The sequence below is a fragment of the Sminthopsis crassicaudata genome, chromosome 3, assembly GCF_048593235.1.
Source record: "Sminthopsis crassicaudata isolate SCR6 chromosome 3, ASM4859323v1, whole genome shotgun sequence".
Taxonomy (NCBI): domain Eukaryota; kingdom Metazoa; phylum Chordata; class Mammalia; order Dasyuromorphia; family Dasyuridae; genus Sminthopsis; species Sminthopsis crassicaudata.
This window is the reverse complement of record NC_133619.1, coordinates 426,789,948-426,815,713: the sequence shown is the minus strand read 5'-3', so window position 1 is coordinate 426,815,713 and position 25,766 is coordinate 426,789,948. Positions and strand designations below refer to the sequence as shown.

The 25,766-nt window shown below is 31.8% G+C and overlaps 1 protein-coding gene across 4 annotated transcripts in view; it reads right to left on the bottom strand.

Annotated features, from left to right (window-relative positions):
- The window catches only part of NCKAP1 (NCK associated protein 1), a 104,798-nt gene that overhangs the window by 30,944 nt on the left and 48,088 nt on the right, over nucleotides 1–25,766 (bottom strand). For all 4 annotated transcript variants that reach the window (XM_074302932.1, XM_074302931.1, XM_074302933.1 and 1 more), the window contains 8 exons: nucleotides 25,009–25,065; nucleotides 19,409–19,505; nucleotides 18,675–18,781; nucleotides 16,294–16,426; nucleotides 13,913–13,994; nucleotides 12,266–12,324; nucleotides 9,466–9,611; nucleotides 5,407–5,539 (listed from right to left, as the gene is read on the bottom strand). In XM_074302932.1, coding sequence (XP_074159033.1) covers nucleotides 5,407–5,539; nucleotides 9,466–9,611; nucleotides 12,266–12,324; nucleotides 13,913–13,994; nucleotides 16,294–16,426; nucleotides 18,675–18,781; nucleotides 19,409–19,505; nucleotides 25,009–25,065 — 814 coding nt within the window. The remainder of the gene's footprint in view (nucleotides 1–5,406; nucleotides 5,540–9,465; nucleotides 9,612–12,265; nucleotides 12,325–13,912; nucleotides 13,995–16,293; nucleotides 16,427–18,674; nucleotides 18,782–19,408; nucleotides 19,506–25,008; nucleotides 25,066–25,766) is intronic.

Genomic DNA, 25,766 nt, shown 5'->3' with positions numbered 1-25,766 from the left:
ATAATCTTTCCAAGAGACTCTCCTTGATCAGGTACACATTGGATTAGGTAGACTCTGAGATCCTTTTTAATTCTTGTGAATCTGTATCTTAACCATAGTATATATTAATTAAGAAGCCAATTTATTTAGATAAACACAAAATTTTAAAAATAGACTTAAAAAGTAAATGTGGTAATAAAAATAGGCAGTTAACTTCTCCAAAAAGCAGTATTTTCTTTTTTCATTACCTCAATTTGTGTTCAAATTCCTCTTTTCTTGGATAATCTTTGCTTTCTCCTGGTTCCTTTATTACTTATCTAATTAATCCTTCTTAATCACCTTTTGCTAGATCTTCATATATTATCTATCCTTTAATGTAAATCAGTCCTAGATTTTATTCCCTCCTTTCTCAATAGTATCTTTTTGAGACTTGAACAGATCTTATGGATTTAAATATCATCATTATGCAAATGTCTCTTATATCACTAACTGCCTATTAAACATTTCTATCTGGATGTCTAATACTATAGCAAATTTAAAGTAAAGAAAAATGGGACTCAAACCCTCCTTAAACTCACTCCTCTGCTCAAATTCCCTATTTCTTTTGAGTCATCTTTCCAGTCAAAAGCATATGTTGTCTCATCTCTTCAAGCTCATCTGCTCATTCTCCTTCATCACAAATATCCAACAGTTATAAAGTATATAATTATACTTCAATATCTCCTCTCATACCCATCCCATTCTCTCTCTAGTCAACAGGCAATCACAACTTCATGAAACTTGCATGAAAACTAGGCTTATTACAAGAGAAATAAACATGTGAAGCATGTGGAACTCTAAGTCAAGGAAGAGTTCACAATCCAAACAGAAGGTTGCATATTTATGAAATTGCAAAGAAGAGAGAAGAAACAGAAATCTCAACCTAACTGGGAGTGGCAGGGGAGAAAAAAATTATGAATAATTAAGATGGCAAAAGCAGCATTCTTTTTCCCTATGAAATGCTAAAATTATAAAGATAGGATGCTAAGACCATAAAGATAGAGAACCAGCTGCACAAGAAGTTTTTCTATTTAATGCAGACTGACTGGTGCGTGTTGACTCCCAAGGATACACAAGAATACAGCTTGGAGTAAAAACAAATTATATCATCCTGAGTGTGGCTTAATCCTTGACACATTAAGGGCCTCCTGCGTACTCTGGGTCCAGTGTTTCTGGAAAATATGGCAACTCAAAAAGACAAATTCAGGGGATCCCTTAACATTCTTCCTTCTTACAGCCCCATACTAGTTTAAGCTCTCATTATTTTGATTGTTGTGACAACCTCTAACTGTTCTTTTCACTTTAATCCTCTCCCCATTCTAATTCATATTCTATATAGTTGTTAATGTTATTTTCCTTAAAAATATCTGAATATCAGTCTCCTACTCAAGTAAATTCAGAAGCTCTTTTTTGCTTTCAGAATTGTATACAACTCTATTTAGCATTTAAAGCCCTTCACAACCTGTTTTCACCCTAGCTTTTCAACTTTATTATAAATTAATCCTGTTCAAATGATCTTTGGTTTAGTCAAATTGATCTTTAATATCTGTATACAAGACAACTATCATCTCTGTGCCTTGCCAGCTGTGCAAAGCTGCCCTCCATGCCTCAAATGCACTCTGCATTTTTCTCTCTCAAAATTTCTATCATCTTCAAAGCTCCCATGTGATACTGTATTCTGTTTTTCCTGATTTTTTTTTCTTTCAAGATATTAATGCTCCATCTCCCAATAACCTTGCATTCATTTTGTAAATATTTAAGTGCACATTTCTCTCCATAAAATTGAAGTTCTCAAAGGATCAACATCTATTTCATTTGTGGCTTTATATCTTCTACAGGCTAAGTGGCACAGTGGATAGCAGTGGGCTTGGAATCAAGAAGACCAGTATTAAAATCTCAGTTCCCTCAGCTGTAAAATAATAGCACCTAGCTCTTGGATTTTTGTGTGGACTAAATGAGATAATAACTGTGAAAGGCACAGTACTTGACACATAAATGGTACTTATTTTTAAAAATTCAAATCAATATTCACATCTTTTTATTTATACTAATTTCCATTGTATTTAGCTCTAACTCATCACAATATTCTTTATTTTTTAGTTTTTTACTTCTTCACCATAAGCTTTACTCCTATTCAACTATTCTTCCAACCTCATCTCCCTCTGCTTTCCAATTCCTCTTTATGTTTTATCTTCCCTATTAGAATATAGGCTTCTTAAAAATAAGAACTGCCTTCTTTTTATCTTGGATTTGTGTTCCCAGCAGTGCCGACACAGAGTAAGTGCTTAACAAATTTTCCCTTATTCACCCTTGCTTATTATTTCCTCCCCAACTCTAAACCATTTCTTACTGCTCTCATTAACAGACGGTTCAATACACTAATTTATCAAGACTATCTAACAAAAGCATAGTAAAATGATAGAATGTGTCAGTATGCAGAACATCAACACTGATGAGATTTCTGAAATATTTAAATCTACTTCTAAAAATTATATTCCTAGCTTATTAGACCAAAGAATTTAAAAGCAATTAATCCATTACTCCTTTCCTCTCTTTTGAAACTAGTGGGAAAATAAGGAAGAATACATTGAGCACAGAAGCAGAATGAAAAAAAAATCAAATTTACTGTTATGAAAAAGTAGAAAACATCTTTAGCTTTACTCATTTCTACATTCTTGTTTCCAAATGAATAAGTATTAGTATTTGTGTTGAAGAAATAATATGGAAAATGAAGGTTTTGTTTCTGGTGGGGATGACAAAGATGTTTAACATATTACTTTCAAATTTTATTTTATATACAATTATTCTATATATAGTATAAATAAAGATTACAGATTAACACTAAGAAAACAGAAAAAAAAAATTATGGAACCACATGAGAAAACTAAGGCCCAAAGAAGAGAAATGAATGTCCAAGATCAAAGATGTAGAAGAGCGAGCAGAAATAGGATTCCAACGCAGATTCCCCAAAACTTGGGATTGTTACATTTTTGTCTTTGTGTCCCAACACCTGGCACATAAGTGAGCCTGAATGTTTGTTCCACTGCATCTCTTTACTATTTAATTGATTTTCTTTTTTTAAAAAATGGATGGATTACTAATGATTTGCTAAATTTACAAATGTAGTGTGGCTAAACAAATTATAGTGCATATACATACATATAAATGTAATGGAATATTACTGTATTGTAAGAAATAATTAAATAAAAAATTTCAAAGGAAGAGAAGAATTTTATGATCCAATGAAGAGCTAAGTAAGGAGAACTAGGAAAACAATTTACACAATGATAACTGTGTTAAAGAGGGAAAAAAATTTTTTTTTTCAAAATCTTTAGGATGCTGATTATTCCAATGCTAAACTATGAGTCCACAAGAATGAATATGGAACATGTAACTCACCTCTTTTATAGAGAGGTGATTAGCTTAAAATGTAGAAAGCATATATTCAGGCATGGTTAATGTGGGATTTTGTTTGACCCAATAACTATTTAGTTATATACTGAGGGATTTATTTCAGGGTTTGTTTTTTTTTTTTAATTTGCTTAATAAAAAAGAGGGTTAGATTTAACCTAATTATTTGAAAAACAAAAATAAACTACTTTAAAAGGCACTAATTGTAGAAATGTTCAAAGGAGAAGAGAACAAAAATTTCTTTGGTCTCATTGTCACCAACTTTAATAAGTAAACATTCTATTTCACAAAGAATTTGGAAAGTTGTATCTATTGCTTTAACATTAAGGGATCTTAGGAATAGGGAATACACTTGTGTTTTCATTGGTATGGGGAACTTTCTAGTAAGAAAATTCCCTCTCTTCAATTTAATAGTCTCAAGAGAGTTCTCAAAAGTAGTGAGATATTGAATGAGTTGTCATGTTTCACATATGATATGTTTCATATCACTCAGCATATGTGACAGGGGCAAAATTTGAACCAAGGTTTTTCTGGTTTATTGGCTTTAAGACCAACTCTCTATATGCTACCCTCAGGCTCCGTCTTTATGAATGATCTCATGAGAAATGACTCTTATTTTCAAATTATTTTCAACTCCAACTATTTTGTTGTGGCTTTTTTAACCATAAAATTATTCTTCTGCAACATCCCTAAAAGAACACTAGGCAAAAGTACTAATACCTGGCTCTAATTCCACATTATAGGTTGTAAAATTGCTCATCAACAGTATTGAGGATTCAACTATATAATTCCTACTAGTTTTTAATATTTTATGATTCCAATATATCCATACAGATGATGGATATTTGTTGTTAAAACTATAAGGTACTCAAATGCAGGGACTGTAACTTATTCACCTTTACATCCATGAAAAACGTCTAATTCAATGTCTCAAGCACTTGCTGAGTGATACCAGGTGGTAAATACCATCTCCATATAATCACATGATTATAGACTTAGAATTAAAAGGATATCAAGAAATACTTCTCAATTCATACATGAGAAAACTAAGGCTCCCAAAAGCTGTATTATATCCAAAGTCATACAGGTCAGATAATAAAACTGGAATTCAAATTCTCTGACTCCAAATCCAGAACTACTTTCATTGTTGTTAGATTTTTATACTTCTCATACTGAGAAGCATAATCTCTTACTAAAAACAGCAGGAAAAAACAAATCATAAGAAATGTTTTCCAGCTAATTGAACAATTCATAAATATTTTAAAGTGTGTGTGTGTGTGTGTGTGTGTGTGTGTGTGTGTGTGTGTAGGCACACATATAAGAAAAGAAAATGATTAAGATATTTACTTTTTAAAATTGAATAAACACACATATATTCACCATGATATAATGAAAAAAATATTGGCCTTGGGAGTCAATAAACTTGGGTTTCATTCCAGTTGATCACAAATTAATTGTGAGATCTCTGGCAAGTCATTTAGCCTGTCCTAGCCTTGGTATTTTTCCACCTATAAAATAAGTAACTATGACTAGATGATCTTTAATGTCCTTTCCAACTGACATTCTATTGTTCTAAATAATTCCATTTCAAATAGTTCCCCCAAATAGGTCAGTAATAACCTTGGGAGGCTAACATGGGAATGAAGGTAGTATAAATACAAAGGTAAAATAACATATACTGATAGGGGAGAGTTTGGAAACATAATTTTATCTCATTTGAATAAGTAATTCCAGTGTAGACAATGTTTCCACTTACATATATCAGCAACTCTGTGGTAAATAAATGGCTAAGGGAACCGCTGGATATTGAGAGGTTAACCCATGGACTCCTGGCTTGCATGTAAGAAGCAGAACTTGAAGTTTGATCTTCCTGACTCCAAAGCTAAGATTTGCCACTCACATCCACTCAATCACAATTATAATAGTATTTTACGTAGTCATAGTTATCCATGCTATGTTAAAAAAATAAGAAATTACCTCTTCTGGACACAGCTCATGTGTGCAACTCATAAAATGAGTACAAAGCAGTGGGAATGCAATTGAGTATCTTGACTGAGAGGGGAGTTCCAAACATTGCTGAAACATCTTCTCAAATGCACGACTATAAAAACTATATTGGGGAAAATTAATTTTGGATCAGTATTTCAGACAATTACGGTAAACAAAGTTTACAACAACACATTTCACTTTAATCTAGTATGAATTATGAATTATTATTTTGCAACATTTTCTGTACATGCAAGTTATTAAAAAAAAAAGATACTCATGATAAACCTCAAAGTCATAAAAATATTACTTATATGAAATTATAAAATGCAAAATTTGTTGTACTAACAATTTACATAATGAATCACATGACATTTTATACACACTATTACAAAGAATATAAATCTTAAAAATCCCTAAAACAGATTAAAACACCTCTCAGGAATCTATATAGCAAAATATTCAGTATGTTTATGTGTGTATGTTTCAAATTTTACTATTCCACTGACTACCATTTGAACTGTACGCTATTATGTATAAATTCTGATTTTACAAATATCTTATAGAGCAGATACAAATTCAGGATTTAATTCAAAATTACGTCCTAAAAATTTTGCTCCCTCAATTTAACAAGGTGAAAAATTTGTACATCAATTTGCCTTTATCACAATACACTTATAGTAGTTGATGTATTTCTAAAGTCTAAAACATATTCTACTATCAAAGCACCAAAAACAACTTTGCTTTTTACAAATCCTTGTTTAGCCCACATTAATGGAAAACATTTAAATATTACTTCTAGAATTGACAATAAACCCTTCATAAGATCTGGGCAATCTGTGTAATTTCTCTTTGCAGAGGCTGGTATATTTTCATGTTCTAATAGCTTTGTGATCGGCTGTTTGCAGAGAAAGATAAAAGTATGGCAAAATAGAAAGTCCTGAACTTAAAGGAGTTACGAGATTGAAATGGTATCTCAGAGACTTAATTATATAACTATAGGCAAGTCACCTACTGTTAGTGTGTAAGACAAGAGGTACAAAGTAATAGTCAAGTAGAACTCAAAGAAATCAGTATCATAAAATCAAGAAAGAAGAAATTATCTGAAGAGTAGAGTAATTAATACTGCCAAACACGAGAGGTAAATAAGAATGAGGATTGAGAAAAGAGTTCTAAATTTGGTAATTTTAGAGAGAAGGCAATTTCAGAGTCAGGCCACAGAAGATTTAGAAACAAATGAAAAAAAAAAAAAAAAAAAAAAAAAAAAAAAAAAAATGGTGGTACTTTCTGGGGTTAGCCATGAAGGAGACAGAGAAGGATTGCTGCTGGGATGATCAAATGAGTATTTTTTTAAAAATTTAACTTATTTAATATTTTTCTCATCTTACACCCAAAACACTTTTTTTAACATTTGTTTTTAATGAGAGAGAGAGAGAGAGAAAAAAAGGTTAAAAATAAAAAAAAAAAAAAAAAAAAAAAAAAAAAAAGGAGAGTGAGCAATGCTTCAATCTATATTCAGACACATTAATTATTTCTCTGGGTATGGATAGAATCTTTCATCATAAGTCCTTCAAAGTAGTCATGGATGACTGTACTACTGAGAATAGAAAAGTCATTCCCAGCTGGTCATCCTGGAATATTGCTATTACTTTGTATATGTATAATTACATTTTACTTTGCTGGAGTTCTTAAAGGACTTTCCAGATTTTTTTTTTCCTGAGAACATCCTGCTCATCATTTCCCCCAGAACAATAATATTCCATCATAAAGACACACCATAATCTATTGAGCCATTCCCCAATTGATGAACATCTTCTCAATTTCCATTTTTTTTTTTGTCCTGAGAAGAGAGCTGCTATTAATCAAATGAGTGTTTTTTTAAAAATGGTATGGGAGACATAGGTACAAATGTAGGTAGCAGGAAAGGAACCAGAAGACAAGGAAAGAATGATTAATGTAAGCTCCTTCTGATTAAAGACTGCTTCACTCTTTGTATTTCAACCACAGCACTCAGCACAAGTCCAGGCAAAAGGAAAAATACTTCTTGAATTACTGGGAATGATAATGGAAGCAATCTTCTAGAAAAAATAGAAGGGGACAAATCAGTGGTTCACTTAGAGGATAAGAGTCATCTAATCAGCTGAGACCAGAGTTAACAGAAAAGACAATAGGGAAAGACACCTAACAAATAGTAAATAATATTAAGAGCTGCAGAGACCAAGGATTAAGATTAAAAAAAAGATCACTAGATTCATCAATTAAGAGATGACTGGTAACCCAGAAAGAACAGTAACAAGAGGCAACACATATAAAACACATATAAAACTTCCTCCACCTCCTCCACTGTTTCATCTCTCCACCAAAAAAATAAAATAAAATTAGGAGTTTGACTTGTGAAACAGAAAAACAATAGAAGGGCTGAGGGGACAGGATGATCTACTGAGAGTTGAGGGAGATATCTGTATTTGCAGGTAATAGACAGATCTAGCATATTGGGAAAAATTGAAAAATAAAGTGGTAGATTTTGAAAAAATGCTGAAGAAGAAAAGGGGAAGATGGGATTAAGATGAAGTAGGCTTGACATAAAGGGTTAACTTCTTCATCAAAGTCTGGAATAAAGGATGAGAGAATAAGAGATGATATCAAGGGGTTTTGAGAAGTAGAGAAGGTTAGAAGAGGAAGCTCATGGCGAATTCCATTCTTCTCTAAACTACCTTGGACTAATTACATATTTTCTATACATCTTTATATGTTGTTCCAGCTCCCTGAGGACCAAAACTACTTCATTTTTCTCTTTATATTCCTAGCACTTAGCACAGTACCTGGGGCCCCCCCTTCCAAGCTGGTACCAAGGCTAGTCAAGTTCACCTTTGTAATAATTCTTGAATACATTTCTCTTCTCTGACACAATCATCACTTCTCCTCTGAAGTATTGCCTATCTGTGGTTCTGCTTGCTTACAGTCTCTCCCCTCCCCACTCTATATTCCATTCAGACACCATCTTGAACAGGTCCAATCATGTCATCCACACCCCTGTACTTAATAATTTGCAGTAGCACCCTATCAACTCCAGGATCAAATAAAAAATCCTCTAGCATTCATAGATAGCCCCCTCCTGCATTTTACTCAATACACATCCTTTGATTCAGAGACACTGGTTAAACTCCCATATTTCAATACTCTGACTATTCCACAAACACGGAATTACATTTCTCAGCTCCAGATATTCTTTCTAGCTGCCCCCAGCCTAGAAAACTCTCTCCTTTTCAATTCTGCTTTCTAACTTTACCTGATTTCCTTTAAGTCCCAAGTAAAATCTCATCTTCTAAAGGAAGTCTCTCCCAATCTTCCTCAAATCTAGTGCCCTTCCCTGTTAATCATTTCCTATTAGCCTGCATGTAATCTATTGTATAAATAACTATTCTGGTTGCTTAGCATCCTGTTTGGCACATAGTAGGTACTTAATGTTCCTTGACTGATTTCAGTGTGTTGTCTATTCAGTCCCTTGTGCATTATGTTCCTTGAAGATAGACTTTCATTTTTTGTTTCTATTGTTCCTGTAGCAAACTGTCTCTTATAAGAAATAATTACTAACATTTAAAAAACTGAAATGAATTGGCAAATTCCCTAAAGCATATTTTACTAAGCACATATTTTAGTCAGTTCAAACTTGAATCATTTCCTTTATTTATACCATGTACACAGAGGCATGATTAACACCAAGTTTCTCTAAGCATGCCTATCCTTAATGATTCTTTTCTCTAAATTATCAAACCTGTTCTCCCAAGTAGGGTACATCTGAAGGGTCTTCTTGTCCTCATATACTTCCTTGTAACCAATCACTAACCATTACTAGAACACTGTCATCCTGACTAAGGTAGACTTTGTGAGGCCTGTTTTCTTGTTCCCTTCAGTAATGAGACACATTCAAATCAGTAGTTTCATTATTCTTAATTTAAGATATTAGAAAGACTTAGGCAAAAATAATTGAGAAAGTTATATTTAAGATATCCCATATTTCAAAAATTGAAAATAAAATTTAAAGCATACCAAAATATGGAGAGATCTGAGGTTTCCACCAACATTTCCACCAAAGAATCTACCATTTTTGTATGGAAAATGATAGTATTCATCATCTTTCCAAGTTCCCTGTGATCAGCAAGGCCTAGAGAAGCCTTAGAGACACTTGTGTATGCCTAAAAAAAGACAATGTTTTGTTTGGTTGGTTATTTTAATAATCATAGTTGTAGCAATAGTTCTTATTTTTTAAATATTCACTGAATACACATTATATCACCATTATTAGAAAAAATTCAAAACATATCCTGACAGTCACATTACTCTCAGTACACTATAGTTTTAGTGAAATTATTCCACTTACTCAGAAATTCAATCTTATGCTCATTACTTCATTTGAGGTTCATAATAACATTGAATTAAAGTACTACAAATTTTATTAACTTCATTCTCTTGAAATCCAGAGAGAATAAATGGCTTGTTCAATGTTACACAGGTAAGGAATGTCAGAGAAAGAATTCAAAAGCAGGGTTCTGCTGAATTCAGTATTCTTTCCATCATATCAGGTAGTCTCTCTAAAGCCAGTAATTGTGCAGGTTTACAAGATAGAAGTTTAGAAGCTGTCTAATGTTCGCTTATTAGCTCACCTACCCAATACTTAGCAGTCAACTTACCCCAAAAGAAAAACCAGTTAATCATTTACTGTGACAGGCACTGGGTTAAACGTTGGGGATATAAAAAGCAAGAAAAAAATCCCTGTATATGAGGATTTTAAAATAAATGGAAGAGACAACATATTAAAATTATACAAAATAAATATGGCAAATGGAAAGTAACCATCTAACTTAGCTAATTAGTTAGCTCATAGCTAAACTTAAACTATCCATGTCAGAGATTGAACTAATCCCAATATTTGATTTTGTGTTTTATTTCACTTTAGTGTTCTTTTAAAACTATCAATAAAAAAAAGTATTACAGAAATAAAGGCCAGGCTATAACAGTCAACATGACTTGAGTGACAAATATTGTCATATATGCAAACAAATTGGATGGGACAAATCAATTCAAATCATGATGGCTACTATAAGCCTCACTCCTAGATCATTTTCTCTTTCTCAAAAAGTTCAACAACTGGCACACTAACATACTTTCTTCTTCCATCCTTGGCTTCCATTAGCATTTCAGTATTCAAGTATGCTTGCTTTCTTCCGAAGCTTCCCAATTCCTCAGTTTCCTTAAATTCTATTTATTTCCTACTCTGCTTTAGCCACACATAGGGAAGGGTCCCACATTCAATCTCAGCATTACCAATCAAGATGCCAGTTCCTTAAATAGAAACTGATAGTGTTCTATCTGGCCATAATCTTCCTATCATGCCACTTTCCCCTCTTGTCTCACTACTCTTAAATCTATTTTTTACTCTAAATGAGATCTCTTCCACCTCTCAAGACTTTCTCAGACAATTAGTCATACTATGACTTATTTTTCTTCCCTTTTCAGTCTCAAATCTGCAGTTAGTCATTTCAACTCTAATCAGCATCAGTTCTCAATTATCTTTCTCTTTGATCCTATCACTACTTACCTCTTGCTAAATCTTAACCTTATAATCTCTCAATTACCAATCTCCTCCTCTGCTAAACTGCACAAGAGAACTAAAGAAAAGTTACCAATACCAATCAAACCTATTTTAAGAGTTGTTAGGTATGAAAAAGCATCCCCATTTCTTAGATGTTTAACTGATACAATGCAGCTATTACAATGAAGATAAAGCAGCTTAGCCAGTAAACACAATCTCATTGCTAAGAACAGAAACTTGGAAGAAAACATATTTGTAATATAAACTCATTTGCACAACATACAGAGTAAATGAAAACTGCAAGTAATACTGTCTCCCAAAACAGTAAAAAGCAGTGAAGGAATAACTTCATGCTATAAAAATTCACATTATTTAACTTAATCTGGGTCCTCACTGCAGCAAGGTAATTTTTATTTCTCATTTCCCATCTCACTCTCACAAAAGATTCATTATCTTAAATATTGCCTCTTTTAAATTAAATTTAAATTTAAATTGCCCAATATACTTCAAACAAATCTTTTATCAACTGGATTATCTTTTTAAGGTCTTTGAAGTCAAGCTATATGTTTTTGAAATAATATAACCTTTGTGCAAAATATATTCTGATTGAGAAGAGTTAACTGATACCATCATAGCTTCTTCTAATTATCAGAACTTTTGTGAGATTATTTAAGGGAATATTTAACAATTTCAGAAATTGTTTTAGTCAACAATAAAAAATTTATTTAAGATCCTTAGAACACAAATTCAAAAGATCTTTAATAAGAATGATAAGCATTTAACTACATGGCTTATTATTTTTAAACCAAACAACCATGTATGCACAGCTAAAATACTTTTTTAATATAACATAAGCAGAATTATAGACTTTTAAGACTAAAAATGTTCAATTTACATATTTCTATAGAATACTGACTTGTAGAATCACAAATAAAGAGTACCTGAAAGACTCTCAATGGCCTAGACAAGCTTGTCAAGCTAGACAAACTTGTATGTAAACGAGAATTTACAAGGTGAAGTTAATTGTACTATCATCTAATCCATATTACTCTTTCTCTTGTGCAAGAAGGATATTATGTTAATACAGTAGATTAATTCAGTGCTCACTCAGGAATACTTAATAATTATACTGCAATTGTTCTTAAAGACTTAAATGAACTTGTCTTTTAACATTTTTTACTCATCTAAATGACATACTCTGAGACATAAATGAATAAGCAAAAGTGAATAGACAATCAAAATTTAAGTCATTCTCACCTGCAATCTAAACCAGTCTAATCTCATCCCTCGGAAATCAAATACTTCCCCATCTTCAACTGAATTAAGTTAGAAAAGAGTACAAATTAAATAAGCATTTTCAACATATACACATGCAAAAAAGTTTTGTTTCTAATTTTGGGGGGTTCGAAGTTGTGTTTTCATTAGTTTCCCAATAAGGAATTAGAGATTCTTAGTAAGATAATTTCTTTTATCAATGCAAATTTGCAACTATTCTAATCAGTCTTCTTAGAGAGTTTTCTGGGAATCAAGAGGTTAAATAGTAGACTTGTCCATAGTCTCTATTTTCTTATTCCCAATTATTCTCCATACCATGATGCTTTTCGAAAAACAAAAACAAAACAAAAAAAAAAAAAAAAAAAAAAAAAAGAAAAACCTAGCTTTGATGATAGAAATGGTTCTTAAAAATTTACATTAATACTAAATTTTTTACAAATACTAGTCTTTATAAACGAAGGAGTCACATAGTTTTTCTTGAACTTTATAAAAATAACTGCACACATGGAAGTATATTTATTATAGTATGCTTATATGATTAAAACTTCATTAGATTTCTTAATCACGAAATTAAGACTTGTACCATCCCTTTTCAAAACTTTTTGAAAGCTAAATAAGTAATTTGATATAAGGCAAGTATACCTGAATATTACAAGAACTAAATTCAATAACACGGGCAATTCCCAGTAGGAAATTTCTTTAACTTTTGTATGACATGTGAAACATGCAATTACATTGTCATAAGACTAGATTTATTACAAGAAATGAATGTATTCATAGTCCTAACAAAAGTTTGCATACTTCTTAAAAGTATGGCAAGGGAGGTAAAAGGTACAGTAAAGATAAGGAAAAGACAAAAGCCCTCCTGAAAGAGAGGAGACAAGGTGATGGCAAAACCCTCATTCTTTTCCCTTGAGAACAGCTAGATTATGAAGCAGGAGGGTCCACTATCTGCAAAGAACTAAGGTGCACAAAATTTTTTTCCAGTCTGATACAGACTAGCTGGTGCTGGTTTTGCCTTCCCAAAAAAAGATAATCTAGGTTGAGGTGCAAACAAATTATGTCGGCTGGGGGGAAGAGGAATAATTGGTTTCATCCTTGACACATTCAGGGCCTCCTGCATGTTCGGAGACCAGTATTTCTGGAAAATAAGGCAATTCAAAAAGATAAAATCAGGAGCTCCTTTAATAGCCCTAAGAATAAAAAAGTCCTAAGGATTTACTGGAAGCCCAAAGTCACATAATTACTAAGTTTGGGAGATCTGAACACAACTCTTCCCATCCCCAAACCGTATATTTGCTTTCACAAAGTAGATAGATGAAAATTTAAATACCCATTTTATTACAATATATCTATTAAGTTGTCTTTAGCTTTTTTTGTTTTTAAAAAAGTAAAGAACAATTCTTGTTGAATTAGTAAAATGGGTTTTTCTTAAATATCACATAATACCGTATTTATTTATTTCTCATAGCATAAAAAAGGAGGTTAGCAAAGCAGAATACAACAAACATCTCTAAGAATGAAAGAAAAAAATCTTGTAAATACTAAGTAAATCTTAAGTAAATCAGACTTGAAAATAATTAAAGGCTCTGAAAGTTTGCTTTATTTCATCCTTATTAAACCTATTACCTTGTTTTACACTTAGGGAAGTCATAGTATTAACAAAGGAGGACATGATGATTGACTCATCTTCAGGGCACACTGAAAGATTCTGAAATAAAACCAGAAAAAGTCAGTACATGATTTAAATTTTTAAATAAATGACAGGCAAATGAAACATAAAGGGTGATTTAAATTGGCTTTAAAAAAGAATCCAAAACTTTCCCACCCAAGATATTAAAAGTGATCATATTAAAGTTTAAAATATTAGGTCTGAAGATATACAATGTGTTTTCAGCTTAGTGATTTAATAAATAATAATATGATTCATGTAATAGTTAGGGATTTGTTTTGTCACTATAAAAATCAATATATTTCTGAAGGAACAATAAAAGAAAGCATAACAAAAACAGAAATCTCTTTAAAGATCAATGTTAAATGCTACAAAATTTGACTATGGCAATTATTAACAATTAACAAGATAACCAAAATGAACTAGTTTCTTGGTCCACAGTACAAATCTTATGGCTTTTAAATACAATGTACCAGAGAGTTTTTTATATATGTAATAAACAATAAATAGTTATGTTCCTGTAGTGGAGGAAAATTGGAAGTTTGAAACTGGAAGTAATACAGAGGAGAGGTGAAGGGGAGCTCTTGAAATCAATTAAAATTAGGTAAGACTGGACAGGACTAGTTATGTAGTTTAAAAAAAAAAAAAGCTGAAAGTAAGACAAAGGTTATATAGTATAGAGTATGCATGATTAATTGCTTCATAAATATTAACTTCTCCTCAAAAAGGAGCTAAGGCTCATTTTTAATTGTCATATAATGTATGTAATGGGAGAGAGGGCACATTGTAAAAGCATCAGGAAAGAATGTAAACCTCATCACCCCAGCCATTGGGGACATGGGGGAAAGGAAACTTTGAAGCTGGAGAAGAAATAAAAGGTTATGATCTTGCCTCTGAAAAGTGTGTGAGAGCTCATTCTGAGTTTTCACACCCATTTCCTGAAGGTACATTTTAAAGTCTGAATTGCTTCACTCATCCTGAGTTTGTTCGTTTACTGAGCCTTTATTTGAAGTTCAAAATTATTTTTCTGACACACAGACAATATAGAAATCAATAATTAACATATCCCTTTGGCTTACTTAGTAAGCAGTAGTTATTTTGACAAAAATTACTTTTGTCACAAGTTATTTCTCTACTAAAGGATATAATTAATAGTTGTCCATTTGATTTCAGTGAAAACTAGAAAATGAAAACATCTGAGCTCCACCTAGTGGATATGTGAGGAAAGCAACCAGAAATTTAAATAATCTCTAATAATACAGTATAAAGAAAAAAAAAAGATTTTATACCAGTCTTGCAGTCAGCTATATCCTAAAAACAACTGAGATTTATATTTCAATACTAGAAATTTGTTGTTATTATTATACATCAAAAGGCAGAAATGGTTTTAAAATTGTGGAGTAGTAAAATAAAGGTATTTCACCAAACCATTCATTTTGTAATTTTAAAGAACTCAATATAATCTCAGATTTTTATCACTTTTATTATACTCCTCTACTTTAAAATATTCTGGGGAGATAACAGCTATCATTTATATAATCTAAAGCAAATAAAAGTAGAGTGGTTTCCCTTTTTGTCAGACTACTCAAATGGGACGGAAATGTTAAGAATTTATATCCTTATGGAACAGGATAACTGGTGTAGTTAACATCTCTTAGGAAAAAAACACAAAAACATAACTGAAATTTAATTACTATAATACTAAAAAAAAAAAAAAAAAAAAAGAAAGGAAAAAAAAAAAGAAAAATCAACAGAAGAAAAACAAATTTAAGCATACCCCCTTACAATTACAAAATGAGGTTTTTAATTATTATTAAATGATAAAGTAAAAAAAAAAAAAAAAAAAAAAAAAAAAAAATAGCAAAAAAATTCACAGAATCACATAACTATAGAGCTATTATTCCAGTCCCATTTGTAAATCAGGAATCTAAAGCCCAAAGCAGTTAAGTGACTTGTCCCTAAGGTCACAAGCTACTTACTACATGTCAGAGTTTACACTAGAGCCCAGCTCCTCTGAGTATTCTCATATCAACTGTAGTTGATGGGCTTCTGGCAAATTTGGTAGCCTGGCAATTAAAAGACTTGACTTCAAATCTTACTTCTATCATAGTGAGTCAAAGACAAGTTATAAAATCTTTTAGAGCCTCAGCTTCAAGTATGAGATGACAATATTCAAAAATATATCCTTCAGAGGACTTTTTGAAAAGTTCTTTACAAATCATAAAACACCATATAAATGGTATAAGTATTTTTAGTAATAATTCTTAGAAATTAATTATAATATAAACAAGAGACAGAATAATAGAAAGTAAGAAATCTGATTTTTTTTTTTTTTTACCTGAACAAGCTCATTTAAAACCACAGCATCAAAGCCAGAGAGATACTGCACATAATACCTCTGCATTACTGGTCCATATTTCCTCACATGTGCCCTGAGCTCTTCCATGTAGAATATCAGTTCAGCAATGTGCCTTTTAAACAAATGAGGGGAAAAAAAGATCACATCCTATAAGATCTTCAATACTGGTTGCTTACATTTTCATCCATAAATCTGCTCACTGCAATTGATGTCCCTACTTCCTTTCCTTTAAATGTCCTATAAGATCTTCAATACTGGTTGCTTATATTTTCATCTAAATCTGCTCACTGCAATAGATGTCCCTACTTCCTTTACTTTAAATCTCTTTTTTTTTTTTTTTAAATTATTTTCAGATCCACCTCTCTCCATCAAGGAAAACAAGAAAAACAAACTTACAAACAAACATGTATTTCATTCCATTTACTCCTGTCTAGTGTTATTATTAAAAAATGCATACTGTATTGTCAAATGCTTTTTCTACAACTATTGAGATAATCATATGACTTGTTAGTTTTGCTACTGATAGTTTTTCAGATAATGAACCAGCTCTCCATTCCTAATATAAATCCCACTTGGTCACAACATACAATCCTGGTGATAAACTGTTGTAATCTCTTTACAAACATGTTGTTGAATCAAACAAGACAAATTCTCTAATTGCCATATCTACCTATTTGTATTTATATGTTATTATTGTTTGTTCAACCTATTTCCCAAACCAGTATCAAATTGATGATATATACTGCTTTATAAGACAAATCTGGGATCTGATACTATTAGATTCCCTCCCTTCCCATTCCTTTCATTAATATTCTTTTTCTTTTTTTTTTCTTTTTTCTTTTTTGAGGCTGGGGTTAAGTGACTTGCCCAGGGTCACACAGCTAGGAACTATTAAGTGTCTGAGACCAGATTTGAACTCGGGTCCTCCTGAATTCAGGGCTGGTGCTCTATCCACTGCGCCACCTAGCTGCCCCCCATTAATATTCTTGATAGGTTTGATTATGTTCCTCCAGACAAATTGTGCTATTATATTTTTCTAACTCTACAAAGTAATTTTTGGATAGTTTGTTATTAGCACTGAAAAAAATACATTAATATCAGTAATATTGTCATTTTAATTAAAATGTCTTGGTCTGTCCATGAACAATGAAAATTTCTCCAATAATTTAGATTGGTTTTTATTTGAGTAATGAGAGAATTGAAGGGATTAAGATACATTGTGGTTAACGGTAGAAACTGAGTGAACCCCAAATTTTATCTTGTAATTCAATGCTGGAGCTAGCTCACTTCCCTTTCTATTCAATTATAGATCTACATGACAAAACTTTATTCAATTGTGGGAACTGGGGAAAAAACCTTGTTGCATTGAGTTTCTTCATTTTACAAATGAGCAAACTAAGGCACAAAAAGATTAAGTGGCTTGCCTAGTTTCACTTAGCTATCATCAAAGGCATAAAACTCAGATTTTCCTGACTCTAAAACCAGCACTGTATCCATTATATCAACCATTATATCAACTAGATAGCAGTCAAATACTAGAAATATAATTGCACAAAAGTCTAAGATTCTTCTATTAGGCTCTGAAAGCTAATATAAAATCTTTATTATCCTAGCTTCAGTAAGTATGATGTCTTTCAATTATGCTATAAAATTTATAAAATATTGTCAAATTTGGATAATATGTGAGAGAAGACAAGGTTGTTTTGTTAATTATTTCCCACAAGTTTTTACTCTTTAGAATGGATTCCACATGCCACCAAGAAATCTCAATAGAAGCAGGATTCATCCCAGAAGACTGTATTAGCTTTGTTTAATTTTAAAACCTCATCAGTATCCTCAGTACCTTTTGCCCTTGTGACTGGAGAACTAGAGGACAGAACAAGAAATATTCCCAAAGCTTTCATTTGAAGGGGGGTCCCAGAGGCAGTAAAATGGTACAACAGATTGAACACTGGCCCTGGGTCAGAAGGGTTCAAATTTCAGTTCAAATCTGGCTTCAGACACTTAACCCTTCCTTGCTCTGTGACCCTAGGCAAGTCACTTAACCCCAATTGCCTCATAAAAGAAAAAGAATAAAAAATCAAGAGAGGTCCCAGGTCATTTCCCATCATTATGCATTCCTTGGATTATACTTTATTTCTTCTCACCCCAGCTTTCAAGAGTCTTTTTATGTATTGTCTTCCTTTCCTATTCCATTAAAGTAAAAACTACTTGAGGGGCAAGCTGTACCCATAGTGCCTAGCTTGCAGTAAATGTCTAAATGTTTTAATTAATAGTAGAATTCTTTTAAAAATATTTTTACTATTACCCCAAGTCCCTGAACCCTTAATATGTCAAAAAAAAAAAAAATTCTAACATACTTATCTATAAAGTCATCTGCACTCTTCTTTGGCATGTTATCCGCATGACGCAATAGCCAAATAATTTCATCACGAGCAAAAGATAATGCCATAAATACAAAAAGTGCCTGAAAAATAGAAGGTTACAGACTTTATAATTTAACAGTTCTAAAGAATATTTTCCAAACTACACTTCCATTTATCTTCTCCCAATAGCTCCCACCCTCAGAATTTTCGTACTCAAAAGTCATTAAATCTGAGACAGATAGGTCAAGAGAAAGTACAGAATAACAAGTCCTATTATAGAATTAGGGAAGCTTTGAGAGAAAAAAAAAAAGTCTTCTTGCTGTTTTGGGGAAATTAAAAGAATGAAACAGGTAACAGGAATCACTAAGATTAAAGGGAGGAAATTGCTGAGTGGTAAATCTGGGATTTATGCAAGAAAAAGCTTCTCAATCGAGCTGTTCAAAAATGAAATAGGCAGCTTGTGTAACAAGTTAATAGATTCTCCTTTACTAGAAATCTCAAAGCGGAGGATTACTAACCAATTCTTAAGATATGAAAAGGGAATTCCTATTAAGGTCCAGGTTGATCTAGTTAATCTTTCAAGTACCTTCTAAATATTCTTATTCAATCTAATTAAATGTAATCTGATTCCAAAGTAAATATTTAAAATGAGTTTACATTATTGAATGGTTCAATTTAGGATTTCATAATGTCACTTTTTTAGTGAAAATAAATGTGAAATTCATTACCTTAGGTCCTAGCAAGCCAGGTTGATCAGACAAGACAGTTGCTAATTCTTTCAGTGCAGATCTTAAAAACTTACGTCTTTCTCTATGCATTGAGCCACTATATTAAAAGAAAAATACAATGGAGATTTACTCATTAATTAAAACTTGAATTGTTTCACAAGTTAAATATTTTAGTTTATAATATCTTTTAGTTTTTTGGTTTTGATTTAAAAAAAATAATTTGGGTGAAGATAAATGAATGCTAAAATAGAAGCAATATTATTATTGAGCTATACTGCAAAGTACTTAGAAAAAAATGGATAAGCAGTTCAGGAAATTAATCACAGGACTGATTCAAAGCAGATACAATACCAATGGATTTCAATTAGCTAGATAGCATTGCTTGACATTATGCTTTCCTAAAAACAGAATATTTAAATTTCTAAACTTACCATAATGATAATTTCATCATTTTATCCTCCAAAAGGTGCAGGAACTAACACAAGGAAATTTTATTCTAAATCTCATTCTTATTAACAGAGAAAAAGAGGCTAATGAGATGAAAAAGATGGAATTGTGGAAGGGATATTGATACTACAAGTAAGATTTTTTTTAGTAGATGAGAAAAATTTTTTTCAAATATAGATTTTAAAGGATTTAGGGGAAAGATATTAAAGATCTATGAATTAAAATTCTGCAGAAGTCAGAGCAGAAGTAACAGAAAACTCTCAAAAATTTATTTCTGATGACATACAAAAGAACAATTTTGATAAGAAAAGAATGCTGAATAAATGACCAATGCACATATAAAAGGAACTTACCAATTATATCAGACTTTTAAAAAAGATATGTACAAAAGACAAGAGCAGAGGAATATAACAGAATGAATTCAAAAGTATGAAATAGTCCTTTAAGAATCATACATATATCAGGGAGCAACTAAGTAGTGCAGTGGATAGAGCACCAGCCCTTAAGAGGGCCTGAGTTCAAATCTGACCTCAGACACTTAACACTCCTAGCTGTGTGACTCTGGGCAAGTCATTTAACTCCAATTGCTTCAGAAAAAAAAAACAAAAAAACAAAAACAAAAACAAAAACAAAAACCAAGAATCATACATCAAGGATACAGCAGCCCACAATGAGTTGTGGCTAGCAAGGAAGGCTTAAAATAACAAAAAGTAACTTTTAAAACTATGTTAAGAAAAGATAAAAAAAGTTCAAAGAAGAAACAGGACTGTCATTCAGAGCGGAAAGGACAATAATACATGGGCAGACCTATTAACTTCTTTTTGATTGTTTTCTCAACTGAGGATAATGACTTTTCAAATAAAAAGGATATTAACAGGGCTAATAAAGAGTTGAGATCTGTAGTAAATAAAGATACAAAGGAATACCTAGATATCCCTAATTAAGTTCAAGTCTACTGGACCAGGAGACTTAAATCTTAGCATAGTGAAAATGGTGAAAATCACTGTTTGAGCCAATATCAGTGATCTGTAAAAGATCATGAAAAATATCACATGAATCACACAAGTGAAGAGCCAATCTCTCAATTTTTAAAAGAAGGGGGAAAGAATGGGAGTCTTCAAAAAATAGGCTAAAGCTTACTAATGGAAAAATTCTATAACATATTAAAAGGAATGTTTAGTGGCCATCTAGGAAAATACACAGTAAAAACAGAATGCAATATTGCTTCTTCAATAGGTCATGCTTTATTTCCTTTTTTTGTGAGAGCCAAATGAACTAGATGTCTTCAGAAGTTGATTTTTAGTTATATATGACCTTATGGACCATATAACACTAATGTTTGTCCTTGGAGTTTTCTTGATAAAAGCACTGAAGTGGTTTGCTATTTCTATCTCAGATGGATTAAGGGAAATAGAAGTTAAGTGACTTTCCCAGAAGCACAAAACTAATAAATGTCTGAACCTGGATTTGAACTCCAGTCTTCTTGAATCCAGCCCCAGCACTCTGTCCATTGAGCTCTCCAGCTGTTATTAAGGCTTCTGAAGTGCCATTTACTGGGACACTAATACATTGTTGGTGGAGTTGTGAACTGATCCAACCATTCTAGAGAGCAATTTGGAACTATGCCAAAGGATTATTGAAATATGCATACCCTTTGATCCAGCATTTTTTTTCTTCCTTTTTGATCTGATTTTTCTTGTGCAGCAAGATAATTATATAAATGTCTACATATATTGGATTCAACATATACTTATAACATGTTTAATATATATTGGATTACTTGCCATCCAGGAGAATGTGTAAGGGAAAAGGAGGGAGGGAATTTGGAACACAAAGTTTTACAAGGATCAATGTTGAAAAATTATACATGCATATGTTTTGAAAATAAAAAGCTTTAATAAAAAAAATTCTGTTTTAGATTCTGCAAAATCAAAGTAAAAAAATTCTTCCCAAGATAATATTAATTACCTAATTTTTAATGCTTAAATACTTATTTCATTTCTAAGTTTTTATATCCTTTCTAGTTCTTTTCTCCAACCTAGTCTTCCTTTGTTATGGGACAGAACTTGAAACAAGGTGCTAATGCTTATGTACTTAGTTCACACCTTTAAAGGAGTTCACACATTCACACCTTCAGAGAGCATATATAAGGAGGAGTTCACAAGGCCACGAAAGGACAAGCCCACTCTCTGGGAGGAGGAGTCAAGATTCATTCCAACTTCCACCTCTGTGCTGGCTGAAGACACTGGGAAGACAAGAGGCTGAAGCTGGCAGAGAAAAAGGACTTGCAGCAAGAGTTCTTGGAACCAAGGAGAGAGATAGGCCTCTAAGAAAGCTAACCAGACCTCAGGAAAAGATTCAAGACTTTGAAGGAGAAAATAAAGGATTTGAACTTCAATCCCAGGCTACATTTGGGGTGATTATTCTGAACTGAAACAAAGGCTGCCTCCAGAAGTCCCCCAAGAAACCTGCACCCAGAGAATGATTATAATTTAGAGAACAGAACATTACATTCCTTTATCACTTTCATCACTTAAATTAATTCTATTTCTCTCTCAAACACTATTTCAATTCATATTCTCTTTCATGAAGCTTTTCCTCACTACTCTCTAGCAACTTATTTTTTGGATAGTTATTTTGTATATCATAAGAGCTTTATGATTATCTCATTTGATATACTGGAAAGTAGGTGACATTATGATTTCTATTTTTAAAAAGGGGAAATTGAGGCAAAAAAAATTATGTGTCTTACCCAAGGTTGCTCAGTAAATATTTGAGGTTGGACCTGAACTCACGTCATCCTGATTCCAGGCTTAGCATTGTTATCTACTGTGCAAGGCTGCACATATTTAGCACATCTTCTTTATAAATTTCATATGTGATTTTTATCTCCCCAACCTGCCATATATTTGATAATATCCTACTCCCTATATATAGCACAGTTCTAGGCTCAATTAGTACCTATTGATTAAAAAAAAAAAAAAAACACCTGATGATTCAAGTTATTATTAAATTTAAATGCATATGGAGGCAGCAAAGTATATATGGGGAAAGAATACTGGACTTAAAGAATCTAGGTTCAATCTAAGACCTAGGTTCAAATTCTGCACAAAATGTATCAACTAAATGAACATGGCTAGGTCACTTATCCTCAAAGCTTAATTTTCCCAATTTGTAAAATAAGCATCCTTATTTTATCTCATTAGGTTCTTTGAGAGTCAAATTACCAAATTTATATAAAAATATGTTTCAAACTTTTAAAGTACTCTACAAATATTAGTAGTTATATTATATCTCCATGTAAAAACTCTGAATAGCAAGATATTAGAAGTCCTGGTTGCAAAACAAAGAAATTGGTTAAAGCAATACATACTTCCTCATATAAGTAATTATGAAAACAAAAATGGAATACTGATATTGGCACAGAAGCAGGAAAAGAAAACATTTATAAACTATTCTAAGAAGTTAAATACTTTTGTTAATTAAAAGTTATTACAATAGTTTTCATTTTATGAATCTTATATAGTAATAAAGCAATAAATTCAATTATTGTTATTTCTTAAAGAAAGATTCTTGGGAAGAAGGGAGAAAAAAATGGAAATGAAAATTATTACAAAATGGAAATGCTGAAAATCAGTAACTTTTTTTTTTTTTTAAATAGAGAGATCCTGGGGGCAGCTAGGTGACGCAGTACCTAGTGAGCACCAGTTGTGAAGTCATGAGGACCTGAGTTCAAATGTGACCTCAAGAGACACTTAACACTTCCTTGCTGTGTGACCCTGGGCAAGTCACTTAACCCCTAACCCCAATTGCCTCAGCAAAAGAGAGAGAGAGAGAGAGAGGAGAGAGATCCTCATGAAAAAACAGACTTCCAAAAATCTGATACTATATACTTTCAGCAATGTTGTACATGATAAGAAAATAGTATGATACCATCATACTGGTTTATATATATTTCCCTCCCAAAGTTGGCTGATAGAAGATTGCTACAACAAATAATGTAAACTATTATCAATTAAATGAATATTTATATAGCTTTCAGAAATAACTAACATAATCTGCCAATTTTTGAATCAGCACAGTGTATTTTTTTCCCAGAATTAACTAATCCTGTTTAAGTCAAGAATTCAAAAATATACTGTTTGCATTTTAGAAGCATTTAGTGAATTTTACAGCCAGAATCAAAACACAGAATCAAGTGTATTTCTATTACTTTCACTTAAAAATAAGAAAAGGAAAAGAGGTCAAAATGGAAAGGGGAAAAAACCCCAAATCTTCCTGCATTGGTAAACTATTATATAACATTCCTTGAAAGATATTAATAGTCTAATAAGATTTATAAAGAACCTTAATTCCCTGTTAAATACTAGTGTTGGAAGCACTAAAACAGAAATAAGGCATGAAAGAATTAGAACCAAGTAAAATGATTTAGTTTACGGGAAACTAGAAAAACTGTCAAAAGGTGCTATTAAATACACCAATTTTCATTTACAATAGCATTTTAAATTTGCCCTCATGAGCAAGAGAAAACTTGATAAAAGAAATATGAAAGGAAAACTGGCCATATTTATGAACTAAAAGTTCAACTATAAAATTTGCATTCTATGGAAAATCATTTGCAATATGCACATTTCTTATCAATAAAAAAAAAGATGAAGTTCTAAAGCAGGGGCTGGAACTCACTTAAAAGTAGCATGTGCTTGTGTTTTAGAGTTTAGGTAAGGAACAGAAAAGAGATGTGTGCAAGTACCAATTCTTAAACAAAGGATATTAAAAGTGTCCTGAAACTTAAAAGAAAACAGAACCTATGGTAACTACCTGAATCCTACTGAAAAATCATCTTCATGAAAGGAAAGACAATGAATGCTAAGTATGAAGTATTAACTTTTCATTAAAATTTCTAAATTTAAAAATTCTGTTTACTTTAAATTCAAACTACTTTAAAATACTTAATGTCTAAATTATGTCATGAATAATTCTCCTTACTCCAACTAGCATGTAAACTGGGCATATTGACAATGTATATTCCAATAAAAAGCTATTATTGTGTATATTGCAATGTATTATTTCAACAAAAAAAATTTTTAAAGAAGGCACTAAATAATCCTTGACAAAAAATACTACACAAAAATGAAAGTTATAAAAACACTTACGCATGTGACACTGCTGCTTCTTTGCACTCTCTTATGTCATTAATACGTTTGTTGTAGCTAAAGGTTAAGAAAAAATATCAGAAATGTTAACTCTTAGCAATTAATTACATCAATAACAACTTAAATTGGAAAAAAACAATGCTTAAAAAAATTCTCGTTCAGGGTCCAGTGAAACTGTTTTTTGCTATAATTAAGTGATAGTGAAATCAAAAATGTATTAACTGATTTATAATGCTACCTCCAGCATTATCATTTACTACTTCATCTTTACTTTCATTAATCATGAATTCTACTGAGAGATGTTTCCAATTCCCTTTCACTGATTTTAAATGCTCAATAACAGAAATTCTAAAATAATTAACTAAAGAATGTGTTGTTACTAAAATATTTAGTGATCATTAAAAATGACTCTAGCATACAGTAAAATCCAAAAATAAAAAAATGAGACTAGTTCAAAGTCTGTAATGTGGAATTAGGCTTATCTGTCATCTTTAACATTTTGATTATTACTTTCCATATATACTGGATTTACCTTGAATGTCCTCATTTCTATATGTTGTCTTGTCCATTAGGTTGTATATTCTACAACAAAAATTGTTTTTGTTTCCCTAGCTCTCGGAATGATACCTTGCACAGAGCAAGAACTTACCTTATTAATATGTAAAGCACATCTATGTTGGTGTGCTACCTGGCCACTAGTAACCAAATCAAATCATCACTTGTAGCTTTAAAAATTGTGGTTTATATGAGGAATTACT